At 40.3% G+C, this 18,689-nt stretch overlaps 1 protein-coding gene across 6 annotated transcripts in view; it reads left to right on the top strand.

Moving 5' to 3' along the window:
* Positions 1 to 4,205: 4,205 nt before the first annotated feature.
* Positions 4,206 to 18,689, top strand: part of NADK2 (NAD kinase 2, mitochondrial) — a 49,322-nt gene continuing 34,838 nt past the window's right edge. The window contains exon 1 of one of the 6 annotated variants that reach the window (XR_008673286.2): positions 4,206 to 5,027. Coding sequence is in view for 4 of the 6 variants with exons in the window: in XM_055367722.2 (XP_055223697.1) it covers positions 4,587 to 5,027 (441 nt within the window). In the remaining 2 variants the exon portion in view is untranslated. Of the gene's footprint in view, positions 5,028 to 5,293; positions 5,552 to 18,689 lie in introns of those variants that run through there. The other 5 variants (XM_055367722.2, XM_055367723.2, XM_019013628.4 and 2 more) reach the window with 5 other exon arrangements.

Below are 18,689 nucleotides of genomic sequence, written 5' to 3'. Positions count from 1 at the left end.
AACATGAAGTGGGGGTGGGAAGGGTTCTGGGGGTTGGGAAGGATATATTTTAAAACCTCTGTAAATCTTCAAGTTGTGAATACCACAGTGATATATAATTTTCCCCATAAAATGTTGAGAACAGTTAAGCTTGCTTGAGATATGGCTATCACATGGTTGGCTAGACTCATTTACTAGAAAAGCACACCAGCCTCACCATAGATGCAGTTTGAGTTTAAAACTCAAAAATCCATGAATGCCAGCAGTTTTGTTTGGGAGGGTGAGGTCGGCGGATTGCCTGAGCCCAGGAGTTCAGGACCAGCCCGGGGAACATTGCACAACACCCCATTTCTACAAAAATTTCTAAAAATTAGCAGGGTGGCTGGGCGCGGTGGCTCACGCCTGTAATCCCAGCACTTTGAGAGGCCGAGGCAGGCGGATCATGAGGTCAGGAGTTCTCAGGACCAGCCTGGCCAGGATGGTGAAACCCCGTCTCTACTAAATATACAAAAATTAGCCAGGTGTGGTGGCATGCACCTGTAATCCCAGCTACTCGAGAGGCTGAGGCAGAGAATTGCTTAAACTGGGAGGTGGAGGTTGCAGTAAGTCGAGATGGTGCCACTGCACTCCAGCCAGGGTGACAGAGCGAGACTCCATCTCAAAAAAAAAAAAAAAAAATTAGCAGGGCATGGTGACACGCATCTGTAATCCCAACTACCTGGGAGGCTGAGGTAGGAGGATCGCCTGAGCCTAGGAGGTTGCAGCTGTGTGAGCCATGCAGTGCAGTGCCACTGCACTCCAGCAGTGGGATAGAGTAAGACCCTGTCTCAGGAAAAAAAAAAAAAAGATATTTGTAAACTATGGCACTGGAAGGAAGAATTATTGAAATGATTAGCTAATGTTTAGCCTAATCAAGACTTGATATGGATAAGTTTTCTAACAGAGTATTACCAAGATTTCTTAATTTCTACCAATCTAGTGGATATAAAATATTATTTCACAATGACATTATTTGTATTTCTCTAATTTCTAATAAGGTTATCTTTTCAGGTATTTATTCACTGTTTGTGTTTCTTCTAAAAAATTCCTGCTCATGCCTGGGCACAGTGGCTCACACCTGTAATCCCAGCACTTTGAGAGGCCGAGGTGGGTGGATCATGAGGTCAGGAGATCGAGACCATTCTGGCTAAGATGGTGAAACCCTGTCTCTACTAAAAATACAAAAAATTAGCCGGGCCTGGTGGCACGCACCTGTAGTCCCAGCTACTCTGGAGGCTGAGGCAGGAGAATCCCTTGAACTCGGGAGGCGGAGGTTGCAGTGAGCTGAGATTGCACCACTGCACTCCAGTATGGACGACAGAGCGAGACTCCATCTCAAAAAAAAAAAAAAAAAAAAAATTCACAATTTTTGCAAAGCTAATCATGTCATTTTCTCCTTTTGGTTGCCTCCTAATATATGCAGGATAAAAGGCAAGTTCCTAAGCATGGATTTAACATTTTCCATTGTCTTTACCCTTGTCTACCTCTCTAGCCTCACTTCCCCATGTTGCCTGCCTCTCTCTAAATTCTCTAAAATTTCAAAATTGCTAGTTCATTGCTTCTATGCATTTGTTCATGGTGTTTCTTCCGTCGAATTTCCTTCTCATTCTTGCTGATAATGGCTAATATTGAATTCATTACTTAAGGCTTAGCTCTTCACATTCCCAAAAAGCCTTCTCTAACTCTTGTTAGGCTGACTTGAGACTTGCTCCTCCAAATTTCTATAGCATTCTGTGTATAACTCTATCACTGCATAGACTTTAGGCTCCTCAAGGGCATGGAAGCTTTTTATCATTTCATCTCTAGCACCTAGCAGGATGCCTGGCCTACAGTGACACTCAAATTTAATTTAATCTCCACGAATGTGTGTTACATGTGTAAGATTTAAGAGACATTATCTAAAAGGGAACTAGATAAGGATTGGAAATTCAGGAGAAAGATCTGGGCTAAAGATGCCAGTAATAGCTGAGGTCATGAAACGGGCTAATATTTGCCAAGTGTCTACTGTGTAATGGGCACAGTGCTAAGCATCACAATTTTACAAGGTAGCAATTATATTTTATAAATGCAGAAGTAGGCTCAGGAAGGTTAAACAACCAGTTCAGGTTTCACAAAGCTAATAAACAATAAAACTGAGATGTGAACCAAGATCCTTCCATTACACAACACTGAATGAACTCAGGAGCGTGTGTGTGTGACAGACAGAGAGAGAAGGAAAAAAGACGGAGAAGAGACAAGGAGACGAGGACAGAAGACATCTTGGAGATGGGTTTAGGAAGAAGTCAATAAGGGACATAGAGATGGGAGAAACACTGTTAGGGACTGGTATGTTGGGAGAGAGTAAAAGATTTCAAGAAGAAATGATAACCATTTCAAATTCTTCAGAAAGATCAAGCAATTAAAGAACTGAAAAAAGTCTTTTGAGTTCCAACAAGATCTTTTGGTCACCTTGGAAACAGCAGTAATTAGCAAAGTAGTGGGGAGAAGCTAGTGTACAACAGGTTGAGGAATGACTAGGAGGCAGGGATGTGGCAATGATGAACAGACTACTCTTTCGAGAATCAGCTGTAAAGGTAAGGCAGGCAATATGTAAAAACAAAGGCTTAGAGGTTGTTTTGTTTTTTTAGAAAAACTTTAAAGATGTCATAGACGTGAGCATATTTAAATACTGAAGAGGCAAACTCATTTGGGAGGGAAAATTCAAGATACCTGTGAGAGGATGCCTTCAGAAAGCACTATTTTTGAGGAGGTGGAAGATGAGACGCAAAATAACTATGGACAAAGGGCTATTCCAACTGAGGTGTCAATGCATATGTTTGCAGCTGAAATGAGAGTCAAAAATCTGGGTTTTTATCTGTGAAATGGGAAGAAATGAGGTCCGAGATTTCAAATATGAGCAAGAAAACTCAGACTTTGATCCCAGTTTCTCCCTACGCATTTTTTTTTTCTCTATCGAATGGATCAATTAACATTCCCCTGTTCACCCTGGCCTCAAACCTAAGCGTCATCTGTGATTTCTCCCCTTTTTTTTTTCCTTCCTAATAGCTAATGAAGTTTAAAATAGTAAGACTACAAAGGAGTCTGAGGATAGTTATAGATGTTACCTCTAGAAGCTCAGGTTATTAAGGTTGTTACACTACACGTCACTATTAGCAGCTGCTGTGAGGGAAAGTTCTTGGTGAGAACGGGTCAGTGGTAGAACTTTACCAAGTAAACACCTATCGGGCTTCATTGTGTATGCTCCCAGTCCAATACACTACCTGGCACACAGCAGGCACACCGCGGGAACCCACGAATGAACGCTGGTGCTGGTGGGCCCGTGAGGAGAGTCATAGATTCACTGAATCGATTTGGACTTGGTAGAACCTTGGGGTCACCCTAACCCCCTTTTTACAGATGACGAATCTGAGGCCCAGAAAGATGAGGTAACCTGCCCAAAGTCCAGAAGCGACGTAGCGCCAGGACTACAAAGGAGCAAACACAGTGCCAGGGGAAGGGGATCTAAGGAGCTGCAGGAATTGAACAGCAGGATGTGCACTGCCATGTGGTTCTCCCCTTACAATGGGACGTTTCCTTCTGTTCTCGTCACACCCCAGCCCAGGTCCTGATCACTCCACGGGTCATTATCCCAACAGCATCCCTTCCTCCTCTTCCTGCCTCCCAAGCTACCCAAGATTCCAAAGCCAGATCAATAGTCATCAAACATTGCTTTAACTCACTCCTTTCCAGTTAAAAGCTTTCAAAGAACTAATTCATTTGGACTTTGTCCTATAGGTAGGGCTCTTCGGGGGGGCAGGGGGCAGCGGGGCGGGCACTGGGTCCCACGCCGAGAGGATTTCGTGCCAAGCCACGCACACGGTGCAGCAGGAGCCGGGTCCGCCTCCTCAGCCCCCAGCCCGGCCCCAGACACACCAGCTATCACACCGACCCTGGTCAAATAAACCAATGGGCACGTGGTCGGCCTGCAGAACAGAACCCAAGCGAGCATATGCCAGGAACCTGCCTTCCCGCCAGCCGCTCAAAACCCCACCCGCTGGCCCCGCGCCGCCTCAGACCGGATCCAGCTGGATTCCTCACGGCGACGCAATCGCCTAACAGAATTCTACCTCTTTCCCAGGCCGCAGCCAATGGCGCGGCCCCTCGGATCCGGAGCCGCCGCGGGCTCTGATTGGCCGATAGAGTTAGCCTGGGGGCGGGAGAAGAGCGACCTCGGGGAAGCGTGTGGAGCGGGGAGGTCGCCCCCGGGCGGCGAAGCGGCCATTATGCAGGCGTGAGTGAAACGAATAAACAAACAAACAAAACCCACTAGCCTGAGGCCTCCATTTCTTCCCCGCCCACCTTTCTCCCGCGTGGGGTCTCCCGTTTCCCAATCGCCACGCTTTCCCCGCCTTCGTCAGCGCCTGGGTACGTCCCCCCAGCCGCGCGGGCCACGCACGTCCTGGCACTTAACCTCTGCCCGTCCGGCGCGAAGTTAGAGGCCGGGGCGGCGCGGACGGCGCGCACTCCCGGCTGTGGGGAGCTGAGGCAAGGGGCCCGAGCCCAAGCCCGCGGCCGCGGCCCGGCCCACGATGACTTGCTACCGAGGCTTCCTGCTGGGCAGCTGTTGTCGCGTGGCGGGCGGCCGGGCGGCGGCGCTGCGGGGACCGGGTGCGGGAGGCCCCGCCGCGCGGCCCCGGCTGGGCGGTGACGGTGGCGGCCGGCGGCACCTGGGGCAGGGGCAGCCGCGCGAGCTGGCGGGCTGTGGCAGCCGCGCGGACGGCGGCTTCCGCCCCTCCCGGGTGGTGGTGGTGGCCAAAACCACCCGGTACGAGTTCGAGCAGCAGCGGTACCGTTACGCGGAGCTCTCGGAGGAGGACCTGAAGCAGCTGGTGGGTCCTGGCTCGGCCCCGCTTCGCTCCTGGGCTCGGCCGCGGCTCTGGTGGCGGCTGCGCCCCCTCGGGCGAGACCTCTCGGGACGACTCTTCCCAGGGCACCGCAGATGCCGGTCCTGCCTCTCTCGCGGCCCCCAGGTCCTCTGGCTTCTCCCTGGGCCTCCTTTGCCTTTGGGCGTGTGTGCGAGGGAGAGGCAGGGCCGGGGAGAGGGGAAGAGAGAGGGACAGTGGTTCATGCAGGGACTTAGGAGGCAGGGGCGCCGCGGGGAGGGCGAAGAGGGGCTGCCGAGTGGCCTCAGAGTGAGGGGTTTGAGGATTCGTTGGTGCCCTCGCCGCCCCCGCCCTCGTTCCCTGGTTGGGACCCACTCCAAGAAAGTGAGCCAGTGGCCTGAGGTCTGGACGCCCTGCGAACAGCTTCCCCTGGCCGCCCCGAGAAAGGGGGCCCAGGGCGCCGCTGAGGGCTGCCGGGGGAAAAGGGCCGAAACAACCGCGGACACACCCCCTTTTACTCTGCAGGACTGCGAGGCCTAGGGCACTCCGGAAAGTCGTTCAGCGTGAGCCTTTTCCTTGCTGGAACGTGGTCGTTGGACACTACGAGCTTGTTTTAAAAGCACAGGTCTTCGGTGCTAAGAAGGAAAAGGGAGAAAATTTGACTTGTATATGTACGTTATTAAGGAGAAATGTCAGGACAAGGGGCTGGTATACTGGGTAGTGTGTGAAATAAAAAAGCCTGCGACTCTTGTGCAGCAGTATCTCCACAATATACCATATTTGATATGTTTATTAATATATCTGCAAAGATGCAAATCCAAGGTAAAAACCAGAGTTTGAATCTTCCTGTTGTCATCCCCCCCCCCCACCAACTTTAAAAACAGTTTCTGATCCCATACCACCATCCACCAACTTTAGGAAAAGGAGAGTGCCCGGTGCTACCATGAGCAATATGTCCAGAAAAATATATTGGAAATCTCTTAATTGTTGGCACTGTGCACCAAAAGGTTTTGGAATTAATTGCACATAACTGATTTAGTTTAATTCTGTGCAAGACTAGACAACCTGTTGGAAACTTCTGGTGTCGTGTGATCTTAGCGAAGTTATTTTGTAGAGGCATCAAAATGAAATTGTAAATCATCTTTGCTTAAGTGCTGAATCTGTTGTCAACATTAAACATCCTGCTTCTTTGTTGGGTTTACTGAAGAGGGCTCCTGCATTCACCTGATGGGAGTCTAGATGTGTAGATTTGTTTTCTTTTTCCTAAGTGTTTGAAAATGACTGTTTATAGAATACACTTGCATCATTTAAAGAATAAAGGGTTTGAACAGGAGGTTAGAGTAGTTGAGTTTGTATTAGGGAGTGAAACTAGAGGTGAGGTAGGGACTAGTAATGTTCTAAGAAAGCACAGTGTTACTATTTGGGGAAAGTGGTGTGCCCTTTGGGTTGTACTAATTTTGCAAAGTCTAGCTTGTAGGATTTGTCAAATGTATGCATAAATATGTGCATACAGTTTTATCGAAGCTTCCCACAACAATTTAAAATAGCTCACTTGGCATGTTCAGAGTGTGGGATTAAGAGTGAAGAGCTCAGTTCTAGGCCCTGGTTCTGTGTGGTTAACTTCCTATGTGTGTTCTTCTCTGGGCCTCATAGGTGGAAATGATACTTTTTGTATAGTAGTGTCAGTTTTCAAAGTGCTTCACCTAATTCAGTATGTGAATTGCGGAGGTTGTACCAGATAGCCTCCAAGGCCCTTTACAGTACTGGCATTTTGAAACTGTGGATAACGTTTTCAAGGCCTCAAGAAAATGGGTGGCATCTCAGTTAGGATTAACTCTTGGACCTCTGAACTAGATTGCCACTTAATAAAAAAACTTTTAAAATGTAGGGAAAATCAATAAGTCTTAAAAAGTCAAACTACCTAAGTGTACCCGTTCTGAGTGGAGAAATCTCTAATAGGTAAATATTTGTCTATTGCTAGGTAATGCTGTTTGGGATAAGCCAGCTTTGAAGTAAAACTCGTGGACTGTAGAATACACAGTTTTGTAATTGCCAGGCAGTGGAATAGTTTTTGTTGGTGCTGTTGTCATTACAGTTTTATTGGATAAGTTCCTTACTGATTTGAATTTGTGTTATAGTTTATATAAAGGCCCATACTCAGAATGCAATAGCATTAGTTGTAGACCAGATGAGAGATAATTAACAGGCCAAAGGATACTGGGCTGTGTGAAGTTGTCCTAAAATGGGATTCTGTAATAGGAGTGATAAGATGATAAGTATTGTTTGTTATATTGCTGGGGTAGAAAATACTAAGTTATGTGAATCATGTGAATTGGATGGATATAAAAGAAAGTGGCCAAGTGCTTGAGTCTCACCATGGCTGCTGTGTCTATAGTGTCATGGTAACTTGGTTTTTTGTCAAAGCATTCTCTTTTGTTGTCGTGGTGGTGGTTTTTTGATGTAAAACAGGTCTGTTTTAGGCTATTTGTTAAAATGCAAATGGAAGATGAAGGATAGAGTGCCAGTATAATTTTATACCCTGAAGGCTGATGATTTTCTAACTTTGTAGAAATGTAAACAATTACAGGAAATATTTTTTAGTTGATAAGGCATGCACAGAATAGGTTTACAACCTTCAAGCTAGTCAGTGTTTTGACTTTTATTTACCGTTTCATATTGGTTACATTGCTTTATTTTAAAATCTTGTCTTTTTCCCCATTGATTGACCAGTGACTTATTTTGTGATATCAGATTTCTGGTCAAACATTTTACCTCTACTGTCTCATGACCTTTCAAAGGCCAGTAAAACTATTATTACAATTTGCTTGCATCATTAAGAGATGTAGCTGTTGGCAAATGTGGAATTGCTATTAACAGGGTCCTTGACACAAATTAGAACTCTAGATGAAACAAAACTGACTTGGAAAGGATTTTGACACCAGAAACATACCTCATTGGTCAAAAAAAGGTTTTATTTAAAGCTCTTTTTCACCTGTCACCAGGGATGGGGAACTGAATAAGGAAAAAAAAATTTTAATATAGAACAAATAAGAAGTCAGCAGTTTCAACCCTCCTCTCCATCATTCCAGGTCTCACAACTCGGCAACCCTTTTACTGGTTCCTATTTTTAGTTTTGTTTTTTAAAATTCATAATGGGATAGAATAATTTCATTTAACAGTCTGCCGTGTTATTGGATTAAACTAGATGACTTGGAAGGTGTAGCACCTTGGATTTCCCTTTTGTTTTCTGAAGATTTTGTGGCTTAGGTTGTAGCACTTGGGCAGATAATACTTTTGCCACAGGGTATGCAATAAGCGTACCGTGGTATACTTTTGTCAGGTGGTATACTTTTGCTACATTGTATGCAATAAGTATATTACATACAATATGATTGTTAATCAAATTAAAGAGCATGATTTGGAGTACTGCCAGAGCTTTCTAACTGAATCCTTGCTCCTCTCAAATCTTCTAGACACAGTCACCAGAGTGTCTATCTAAAGTGAACATCTGGCCCTTTCCCTCTTTTGCTTGGAACTACACAGAAGCTCCCTGTACCCTTTAGTCACCAAGAGTACTTGTTAAAATGCAGACACCTGAACCTTAGCCCCGCAAGACTCTGACTCAGTTTGTGGAGAATTCCCAGACTTTGGTTTTATGAAGCACACACCTGAAATTAATGACTCCGGCTGAATTCCAGGGATGTGTTTTATCCCTGGTTTGCATGTGGTCCCCAGTTAAACTGAGAAACACAGTTGTGGGCTCAAGTTCATGATCTTTAGAATGCCAGATAAGTCCCTTCATGAACTGGCTACCTCTTGAGCTTCACTTCTGATCACTTCTTGTCTTAAATTTCATATTCTAGCAATTTCAAACTGTGTTAATTTCCATTAGATGTTGTACTGATTTAGTTTAATTTATGGATCAGTAGCACATAAAATGATTCGAAATATAAAAGATACAAAATATTATACAAAGAAGTCTTTCTGTTACTTGTCATTTGTCATTCAGTTTTGTCCCTGGAAGTAACTATTATCAATTTCTTGTGTTTTCTTCCAGAAGCAACCTATATCTACAAATCAGCACAGTGAAATATTCTTTTTCTTTGCCTCATCTCTTTTTATTCAATGATAATATACTATTTAAGCTATTATGTGCCTTTTTTTTAGCCTAACAGCATTTGTGGAGATTGTCATAAAGAACATTCTCATTCTTTTTAAAAATAGTATGTATGTTACTTTATTTTGTGTCCTAATTTATCTTCTGCTATTAAACACATTCTGAAATGAATAACATTTGTGTTTATATGCATGTAAATCAAGCTCTAAGACAAATACCTAAAGTTGAAATTGTTGAGTCAAAAGCCTTGTGCATATAAAGTTTTAACAGATTTGGCCAAATTGCTTCCCTTAGAGATTATACAGATTTTTACTTTCACCAGCCCTGTATAAGGGGACTTATTTTTCCATACATAGTTTATTAAATTGTTGGGTCTTTGCCAACCTGGTGGGTGAAAGATGGTATTTCAGGGTGGTTGAATTTGCATCTCTCAGTGTCTAAGTGTCTACTTTTGTAGCCTCCTTTGATTTGAATGCTCTTCTTCCTCTATCCAATTCCTGTTTGTTTTTTTTTGTTTTTTTTTTTTGAGGTTAAGCTCAGACATTACTCTCTCAGGATGCCATCCTTGGTAACCTTGCTGTGCCTCTGCCTTTCTCTGGCTACCAAGATTGTGTTAGGCATTCTTCACTTCATAATACTTATCTGTGATTATTTTCTTTTCTAAACTGTAAACTCTTTGAGGGCAAGAATTGCATCTCATTTATCATCCTCTCCACCCCCATACTTCCACTAAAAAAAGTAGTAAAATGTTTCTGATGTTCTGTAAGATCATTTTTAGGTCTTTTCTCCTTGAGCCTGGGGACCAGCTTCCTTCTAGTCCAGGGCCTTATTAGCAGCTGTCTGTCTTTCCAGGTGTTAGCTGCTGAAAGCTGAAGTCAGAGTTTAAGCCTTAAGCTTTGGATTCTTTGATAGAGGTTTCAGGTTAAATGTCTTTGAAAAACATGAGCCCAAGCAAAAGATGATTTTTATTTGACTAGGGGATTCTTTTTGGTGGGAGGGAGCAGAAAATGTTTTAAATTCTGTGGAACACAACTTGGAAAACAGAGGTTTAAGGTATACTCCCTTTCTATAAATACTTGCAGTTAAATAGGAAACTCACAAAGATGTAAAAGAATTAAATATCACAGTAGCTGAAGTGTCACCATTAGAGAATCATTGACCAATATGCTTTACAGCCCTGATGTTCAGCCTTCACTGTATATAAGCATTATCTAGGGGGAGGTTTTAAAAACTACAAATATGTGACCAGCCATGAGATTGCAAATAACAAAATTTTTCACTGTTATCATTTTCCTATATTTTTAATTATACAAATTAAGTTCTAATAGTTAAGTGTTTGATGCACATTAATCTCTTCTCAACTAGTAAAGTGTAAATTGACTTTATTTGTCACTATCAGTGAACTTTGTAATATACAACAGAAATATATAATTTCAAAATATCAGCAAGTGTGCCAGTTATTTCATGCTTTAGGAAAATTTATTTTATATATATATATTTTTTTCTTCATAATAAACCACTAGATATGGATTATGCAGGAAAATAGACCAATCTTTGTAAAACATTTGCATTGAAGGAGGGTTCATCCAATTGGCTCTCCTCTTCCTAAATGAAAGGCGGTAGAATTAGGTCCTGATAAAGAACAGAATAGTTCTTGAGTTATGTAACTTAGTCATCACAATTGAGGCTTAGTGGCCTAATGAGTATTCACAGTTCCCAAGCAGGAGTAAGATATATGGCTAATGTAGGAATGTTAGTAGTATGTGGCTGCATGGATTTAACAGAGTAGACAAATCCTGCTTTAACAGCAGAAAATCAGAGTTTTGATCCTGAAAGAACAATCTGATGTCTTTGTAATCTTCAGCAAGTAACCTAACCTCTCTGTATCAGTCTCTTTGGCTTTGAAATATTTATAATAATACCTGCTTTTCCTTTCTCACATAATTTTTAGAAAGGTGAAATAATTTACAATTTACATAATTTAACTTAAAGCTGCATAATCTAATTCCAGTTTAGCCACAATAATGATCATTATGTAAATGTTACATATATTTAAATTATGTACCTGAAATGGCATTGATTTGGTTAACTCCAAAGTAGATTCCTTTACTAAGATAGATCACTTAAGTGAACTAAAAATATGTTGATTTTAACTCTGCTTGCGTAGTGTTTTTTTAACCAAAATTTTAAAGAAGTTATCATTTCGAAGTAATAGAGAAAATAATTACAAAAATTATGATCTGCATTAAAAGTACTTGCTACAGCGTCACTATTGGCAATATCCAGGAAGTCTGTTAATTTGTTTAAAGTGTCACTTTTAAATATTTGTTCACAAAACCATTTTTTGAGCACCTGCTAACTGCTAGGCATCCTGCTGGATCCTGGAGAATCAAAGATTAATAAACAGTTTCCAAATACATGGGAAACATCTATTACATTATATTATAAATATTTATAAGTGATCCATGGGAGTACAGGGAAGGGAGAGAACAATTTGGGAAGGGTAGGGATGAAAGGGAGAAAAGACTCCCCCACTCCCAACTTTTAAGTAGATTTTTAGTGATCTTTTTAAAGTTTAGATTTTCAGTTATGAGATATTTCAAACATATAGAAATGTTTCAGAAAGTAACAAGACACCTGTGTATTCAGCTACCTAGACTTAACAGCTATTAATATTCTGCCATATGTGCTTCAGAATTTTAAAAATGGAAATATTACAACTAAAGCCTTATGCATCCAACTTTTCCCACTCCCTACCTCACCAGAGGTAACCACTGCCTTGAAGTTAAGTGTATTGTTCTCATACATATGCTTTTACATTTATTAATATGACAGTACCCATAAACAAGTGTAACATCATGTTGTGTGTCTTTTAAAAGTTAGTCAATGATAATTCTATTCTTTAGAATATGTGCCTATTCTTTAGAAATTTGCTTCTCTTATTTACTATTGGTTTCAAAACTTATCTGTGTAGATACATGTTAATTCATTTTTTTTGAGATGGAGTTTCCCTCTTGTTGCCCAGGCTGGAGTGCAGTGGCGCCATCTTGGCTCACTGCAACCTCCGCCTCCCAGGTTCAAGCGATTCTCCTGCCTCAGCCTCCCTAGTAGGTGGGATTACAGGTGCCTGCCACCATGCCCAGCTAATTTTTTGTGTTTTTAGTAGAGATGGGGTTTCACCATGTTGGCCAAGCTGGTCTTGAACTCCTGACCTCAGGTGATCCGCCTGCCTCGGCCTCCCAAAGTGCAGGGATTACAGGCTTGAGCCACCGTGCCCGGCCCATTAATACATTTTAACTGCTGTGCAATATTTCATTGTTTGGATAATTAGGTTAGTCACAGTTTTTCCATTATTAAAAAAATACTGTAATTAGAAGTACAAATAATTTTTTCCATAAGCATTTAGTGGGTTCCTGAACAGCACTTAGTAGACTTTAACATTTTTGCTAATATGAAGGTGAAATGGTATCTTTTAATTTCAGGATGTTTGAATTAAATATTGAAAAATACAGAAGAATTTTTATGTGTGAAGGAGAGAACAGCAAGACTTGCGTGAAGTTCATCTTGTAGCCAACCAAAAGAACTCAAAACTGACTGTGATCCATAATCAGAGATCTCTTACACTGTGACTCAGTACATAAATTTGAAATAAAAGATAACAGGGAAGAATTTAGCCTTGTATGTTTTATAAAAACATCTTTTAAATAAAAGAACAGGGAAGAATTAAAAATATATTTTAAATAAAAGATAACAGGGAAGAATTTAGCCTAGTATGTTTTATTTTCTAGTTAATGATAATGCTGGCTGTCATCGTTAAATTGTGACCAGCTTATAATGCACTTTAAGACAATTTGAAAATCATAGTATATTGAGGCCAAACAGGTAGAGTGGACCTTATAAAGGTGGTAAGTCTCTTGCCAAGGAGTTAGCTTTATCTCCTAGTGGTTTTCAAACTCTTTATGGTAGAACACAACCCTTGCTCAGCCTGTCTTTCTCCATAGGAATTGGGTGATGAGGGTCAATTTTTCTGAGATTTCAGCATTTTGGACGTTGTATGAAAACTGGCTTTTGTTTTCATACGACGCCCAAAATGTGGTGGTGTTAAGGTTAGTTAGGGGATGGGAATTAGTCGAAGACTTTTGAAGAAGGAACTAGTTTAGAAAATCTGGAGGCAAGCTTTTGCATTAGACCAAATAAGAGTTGGTGTGGTCCAGAACTCAAGCAGTGGCAGCATGAACTTAAAGTATATAGATTGTCAAAACACTTCACAGATGTAATTATTTGACTTCACTACTGACTGGCTGTGGACATTGAGTGTGAGGAAGAATTAAAGGTGACACGGATTTATTAAGTTGCTCATGTAAATGATGCTATTGTTAACTGATTAATTGGACTCAGAAGAGCAGATTTGAGGGGGAGTATATAATCAAGTTTTGATATTTTTGGAGAGAGGTACCTGAACTATTTGTGGATGGATGTAAAGGTAGCATTTGAAAATTCGAGGCTGTAGATCAAGAGACGTGGACTAACAGTACATATTTCAAGGTTACTGGGATATACTTGGTAGGTCAGTTTCCTGGAGTGGGGCGATAACTCAGAGAAAATGAAGTGAGAGCAGATAAGAAAACCAAAGTTGGAACGTCAAGCAATATCAAGGGAGGAGGTCAACAGAATTAACAGAGGAATGCAGAAATAGAGAACGTTGGGGAAAATAAAGGTGAGAGCCTGGGAGAAAGTAAGTGGAATAGAGATGATCTAAGATAAATACCAAATATATCTGAAGAAGTCTTTAGGGTTCAGTGCACTAGGTCTGATCATGTTAGGTGAATGGTTGAGTATCTAGGTGTTGATTAGGTGCTGTTAACCTTTTTAAGGCAATTTTGAGTAACACTTAGAGTACCATTTAGTTAAATGTGTATGCTTTTAAGGTTGCCTAAATTATGCCTAGTGGATTGACATACTGAACTGTCATTGTCTCAAAAGTTTGTGCATTTATTATGTGTTAAATTTAAAAAAACTTAACTCCTTCCCTTATTAAGCTATCATAGAAATTACATAGAGTACAAAATAGCAATACTCAACTGACTAGTAAAACAAGTCTTAAAAATTTGTAATTGCAATAAATTTAGTTTTAGATAAGTAAAACCATCTGTGATAATTTAATAAAGGTGTTATAAACCATTTAGGTAATAGCATAACTATCACATCTGGATCTTAAAGTGTGCTATCCATTCAAAATCTTGCTTTTTTCCTTACATGTTGTGCTTTATTTTAATATCAGAGCTGTGTGGGGAGACATGATCTTGGCTTTCGGAGATTCTGTAGGAGAAACTCTTGCTTATATTGAAATGTGTCTGTCTGTCTGTAGATCTCATGGAGTCACCTGCTTTTTCCAAGCGTCCTGGTGAATATTTATTTATTTATTTATTTATTTTAATGGAGAGAAGAATTAACAGGTTTTTGGGGAAAATATTAAAGACTGTTACTAATAATGTTGTGTAACATTGCAGAGAATTGGGAATGTGTTCTAAATTTCAGTAATTTCTCTAACCTTTTAATGGTAAGACATTGTCTAAGAAATCGTGTGTTCTTATTTTTGTCTGATTAAAGGAGTGTTTTTAGATATTTGAAGTCATGTTATTTTCAAAGGTTTAGCAAGAAATTCTTACCAGCTTTTGCATATGCCTTTTAAACAAATATAATTATTGGACTTCAGTACTCACTGGCTGTGGTGATTGAATGTAAGGGAAGAATTAAAGCCAGTTGAATAGTGATTGAAGCCTTTCTAATTAATGCTGTTTATTAAGTGATTTTCTTATTTTTTATCTGTCTCGTTTAGCCAGTTCATGTTAATAAAGCTTAACAGCCCAATCAGCGAGGCCTTTAAAGAAAATAAGAACTTACATTCTCTAAATGAATGTTGAGGATGGCTTATTAGAAAATTAGTTCACAAGAAGAAATTTGAGTGGGAATAAGAATTTATGAACTGACATTTCTGCTTCAATGTTAAGTATTATGATGCTGCCTGAACTTTGTATTTAGATTTGGAATTTTAGGAATTTTATTATTGTTAGCAATCATAGAAAACTTGAAGTTTTTTGTTAGTTCTCCAAAACTTTTTCTCCCACAAATTCAGACCCTTTCGCCATCTCAAGCCAAAGTTCCCTAACAGTCAATGGCCATGTATCTTATTTTCCTGGGGCTTGCCAAGAGCCAGGAAGTAAGCATAAAAGTTTCTGAACTACTAGACTAGCATTTACAGGGCTTACACAGTAAGGTTTATGGCTTTTTTCCTGGGTACATGTTCCATATTGTCCAAACCAAAATTTGGAACATAAGGTAAAAAGCCTGGATAGGGAATTGAAGTATGAGGGCCAGCTACCCTTGAAGTTTTATTTAAAGTAGAAGTGGTAAATTAGATATAACTGTTGTAGTAGGCTTATTGTGCATTTGAATTAGTTATCATTGTCTTTGGCAGTTTGCAGTGCCTTGTTTAATACATTTGATTAAGTTCAACTAGTAGTTAAATGAACACAGTAGTAGGCAGTCAAATATTTAGATGAATACTTTTTTAGAGCTTAACTTCTAGCTGTGTAAAGTGTTCACGCCTAAAGTGGAATTTTGAGAGATAATTATAACAAAATAATATACTATAGTAACTAATCTAACTCTCCTCAATTCTGAGGGTTGGTTTGCACACTGTTGTCACTTTCTGGGTTATCTTCTGTAGCATCTGCTTCTGCACTATTCTTGCTTTTCTGGAAAATGTATGCATGAGTTCATTCAACAAATACTTAGCTAGTACTTAGGCCCTGAGGAACAATGGCAAACAAGATAAGTAAGATCACTGTTCTCCCAGCACTTATATTCTAGTAAGGAGATTCAAATGGATTTTTAAAAAATACCAGGAAATTTTAGGTGTGGTAAATGCAAAAAAGGGAATTAACAGGTGTTGGGATGGAGTAATTGGCAGTGGTGGCTGTTGCAGCTGCAAGGGCAGCACCAGCAGCAGCTGTTTCAGCAGTCCTGGCACCCCAGGGTTAAAAAGAGTCAGAGTTAGGTGGAGGGATGGAAAGCATTCCAGCAAGTACAAAGGAAGAGCTTGGTGAAAACAGACCAAAGAGATTAGAGTGTAGGGAATGGGAAGGAAAAATGAGGTAGGAGAAAGGAGCAGAAGTCAGGTGGCATAAGCCTGAGAGTTGGTAGGAAGAAAGTGCCATTTGTAGAAGGGCATTAAGCTGAGGAAGAGACATGCTGTGGTCTCTCTGGTTTCTGTGTTCAGAGTAATCTATAGGGTGCCAAGAGTGGAAGTAGGGAACCCCTGTCAGAGGCTTGTGCAGTGGTTCACGTGTGAGATCATGAGTGGTAGAGGGGAAGAAGAGAAAAGTGCTTGGATCAAATATAAGATTTAGTAATTGGATGTGGAAATAAGCAAAAAAGGAGGCATTGTCTGTGACTCTAGACTGTTGGCTTAAGCCATAGGTGGGGAATTCTTGGGCCAGAAAATCAAGGGCTAGATATTGAACATGCTAGATACTGAATGAATAATAATAGCATTTCAAGTATTCAGTATCTAGCATGTTCAATATCTAGCCCTCTAAATTTGAGGTGCCTGTTAGATAGCCAAAGAAAGATGTCAAATAAGCAGTTGAATAAATGTATTTGAAGCTCTAAAGATAGGCCGGGTTGGGAGATAGCAGTTGGGAATCATCAGCATCAGCATATAGATCTCTTTTAAAGCCGTGAAACTAGAGATTGCCAAGGGAGAGGGTAGTGGTCCATACTCACTGAGAGGTGGTTAGTGCCGTTTTAGTCAATCTGTAGCTGGGTAATGATAGTGGTAATCTGAATATTCATGCTATGTTGGTCCATATTAAGAAATTCTACTCTAAAATAGTTTTTCAAACCTTACTGACTCATGTTGATTTGTTGATTAAATTAAATGAAGGATTTTTCTAGTTATTATAGTCAGTGCTTTCCTTTAAAAAATTATTGACATTAGTTGCTTAGTCTAAGTTTAATGAGGCTTTTGGCTAGGCATTAAATTTTGGCACAGGCTGTCTAATCTATTATAGTATATCTTGGTAAGTTAACATCTATTAATTAATTTTCACAACAGCCAAATGCTTCCTCAGCTTCTCTTTTGTGAGAACATACAAAAATTACAAAGCAAGGACAAAACTATTTAAAAACTCTTAACCCAGTATTTGTAGGCAAAAGATGGGGAAGGTAGGTATCAAAATATTAACACTAATGATTTTGAGCCATAAGATTATATTTGATTTCAATTTTCTTTAAATATGCATCTTCCATATTGTTAGTGTTTTCTTTATAACCTTTAAAAAGTAAAATATGTATTAAAATGCTGTCTAAAAATTAGTTTTACTTTATAGTTCAGTAAGTAATGATTTAAAACAAAATATTTGAGATTGTATATTAGGCTGGGTGTGATGGCTCACACCTGTAACCCCAGCTTTTTTGGAAGCTGAGGTGTGTGGATTGCTTAAGCCCAGGAGTTCGAGACCAGCCTGGGCAACATGGTAAAACCCCATTTCTACCAAAAAAAAAAAAAATACAAAAATTACCTGGTTGTGGTGGTGTGCACTTGTAGTCCCAGCTGCCTGGGAGGCTGAGGTGGGAGGGCGGCTTGAGTCCGGGAGGCGGAGGTTGCAGTAAGCTGAGATCACACTACTACACCCTGGCCTGGGCAACAGAGCCAGACCCCGTCTCAAAAAAAAAAAAATCATGTCTAGACAGGTATTTGAAAGACTGATTTTGTTACATAAAGAGGAAAGGTATAAGCTGGGCACAGTGACAACGTGCCTATAATCTCATCTACTTGGGAAACGGAGGCAGGAGAATCATTAGAGCCTAGGAGTCCAAGACCAGCCTGAGCAACATAGCAAGACAGCATCTCAAGAGCAAAAAAAAAGAAAAGAAAAAGGGAAAGGAAAGGTATAAAGGAATTCGGAGGAGCAAGAAAGTACAAATAACACACTTTTGAATTCTAGCATTCACTCTAGTGGACAAATTTCCTACTTGGTGATTAAATGAATGTTCACTAAGGATATTTCTGAACTTTTTTCTCTACATTTTACTTTATGGATTATTCATAAGAAACATATTTTAAAAAATTTTAATGGTAAGATAGTTATAAAATGTTACTCCAACTAGGAAAAATAATTCTTGAAGGATATATGTATATATAAGTTATCCTTTCTAAGGGAGCTAGTCAGCCCTTTGTTTAGATTTCGTAAGGTAAATTCCAAATAGAGTTTATAAATCTGAGAACAAGAGAGAAGCAAATCCAAGTGGAACAAAGGTCATCTAACCGCCTCTACAAGTATTAGTTTATCTTTGGTCATCAAGTAGCCATATTGCAGTGTGTTAAAAAGTCATCAAGGCTGAGGCAGGAGAATGGCATGAACCAGGGAGGCGGAGCTTGCAGTGAGCCGAGATCACACCACTGCACTCCAGCCTGGGCGACAGAGCGAGACTCCATCTCAAAAAAAAAAAAAAAGTCATCAAAAAAATAAAAAACTTAAGCTGTAAAACGTAAGATTTTGAGATCCTGGTGACTATATGATTCAGAAAACATAATGCTGTATTCAGTATTAAAGCCAAATTATAATTTTCTGATATCAGGCTTTCTAGTTCAATTTGTACTTGTAGGTTTCACAGGTAGTTATTAA

Source organism: Gorilla gorilla, chromosome 19, assembly GCF_029281585.2.
Source record: "Gorilla gorilla gorilla isolate KB3781 chromosome 19, NHGRI_mGorGor1-v2.1_pri, whole genome shotgun sequence".
NCBI classification, from domain to species: Eukaryota; Metazoa; Chordata; class Mammalia; order Primates; family Hominidae; genus Gorilla; species Gorilla gorilla.
This window is presented reverse-complemented; position numbering and strand designations above follow the sequence as displayed.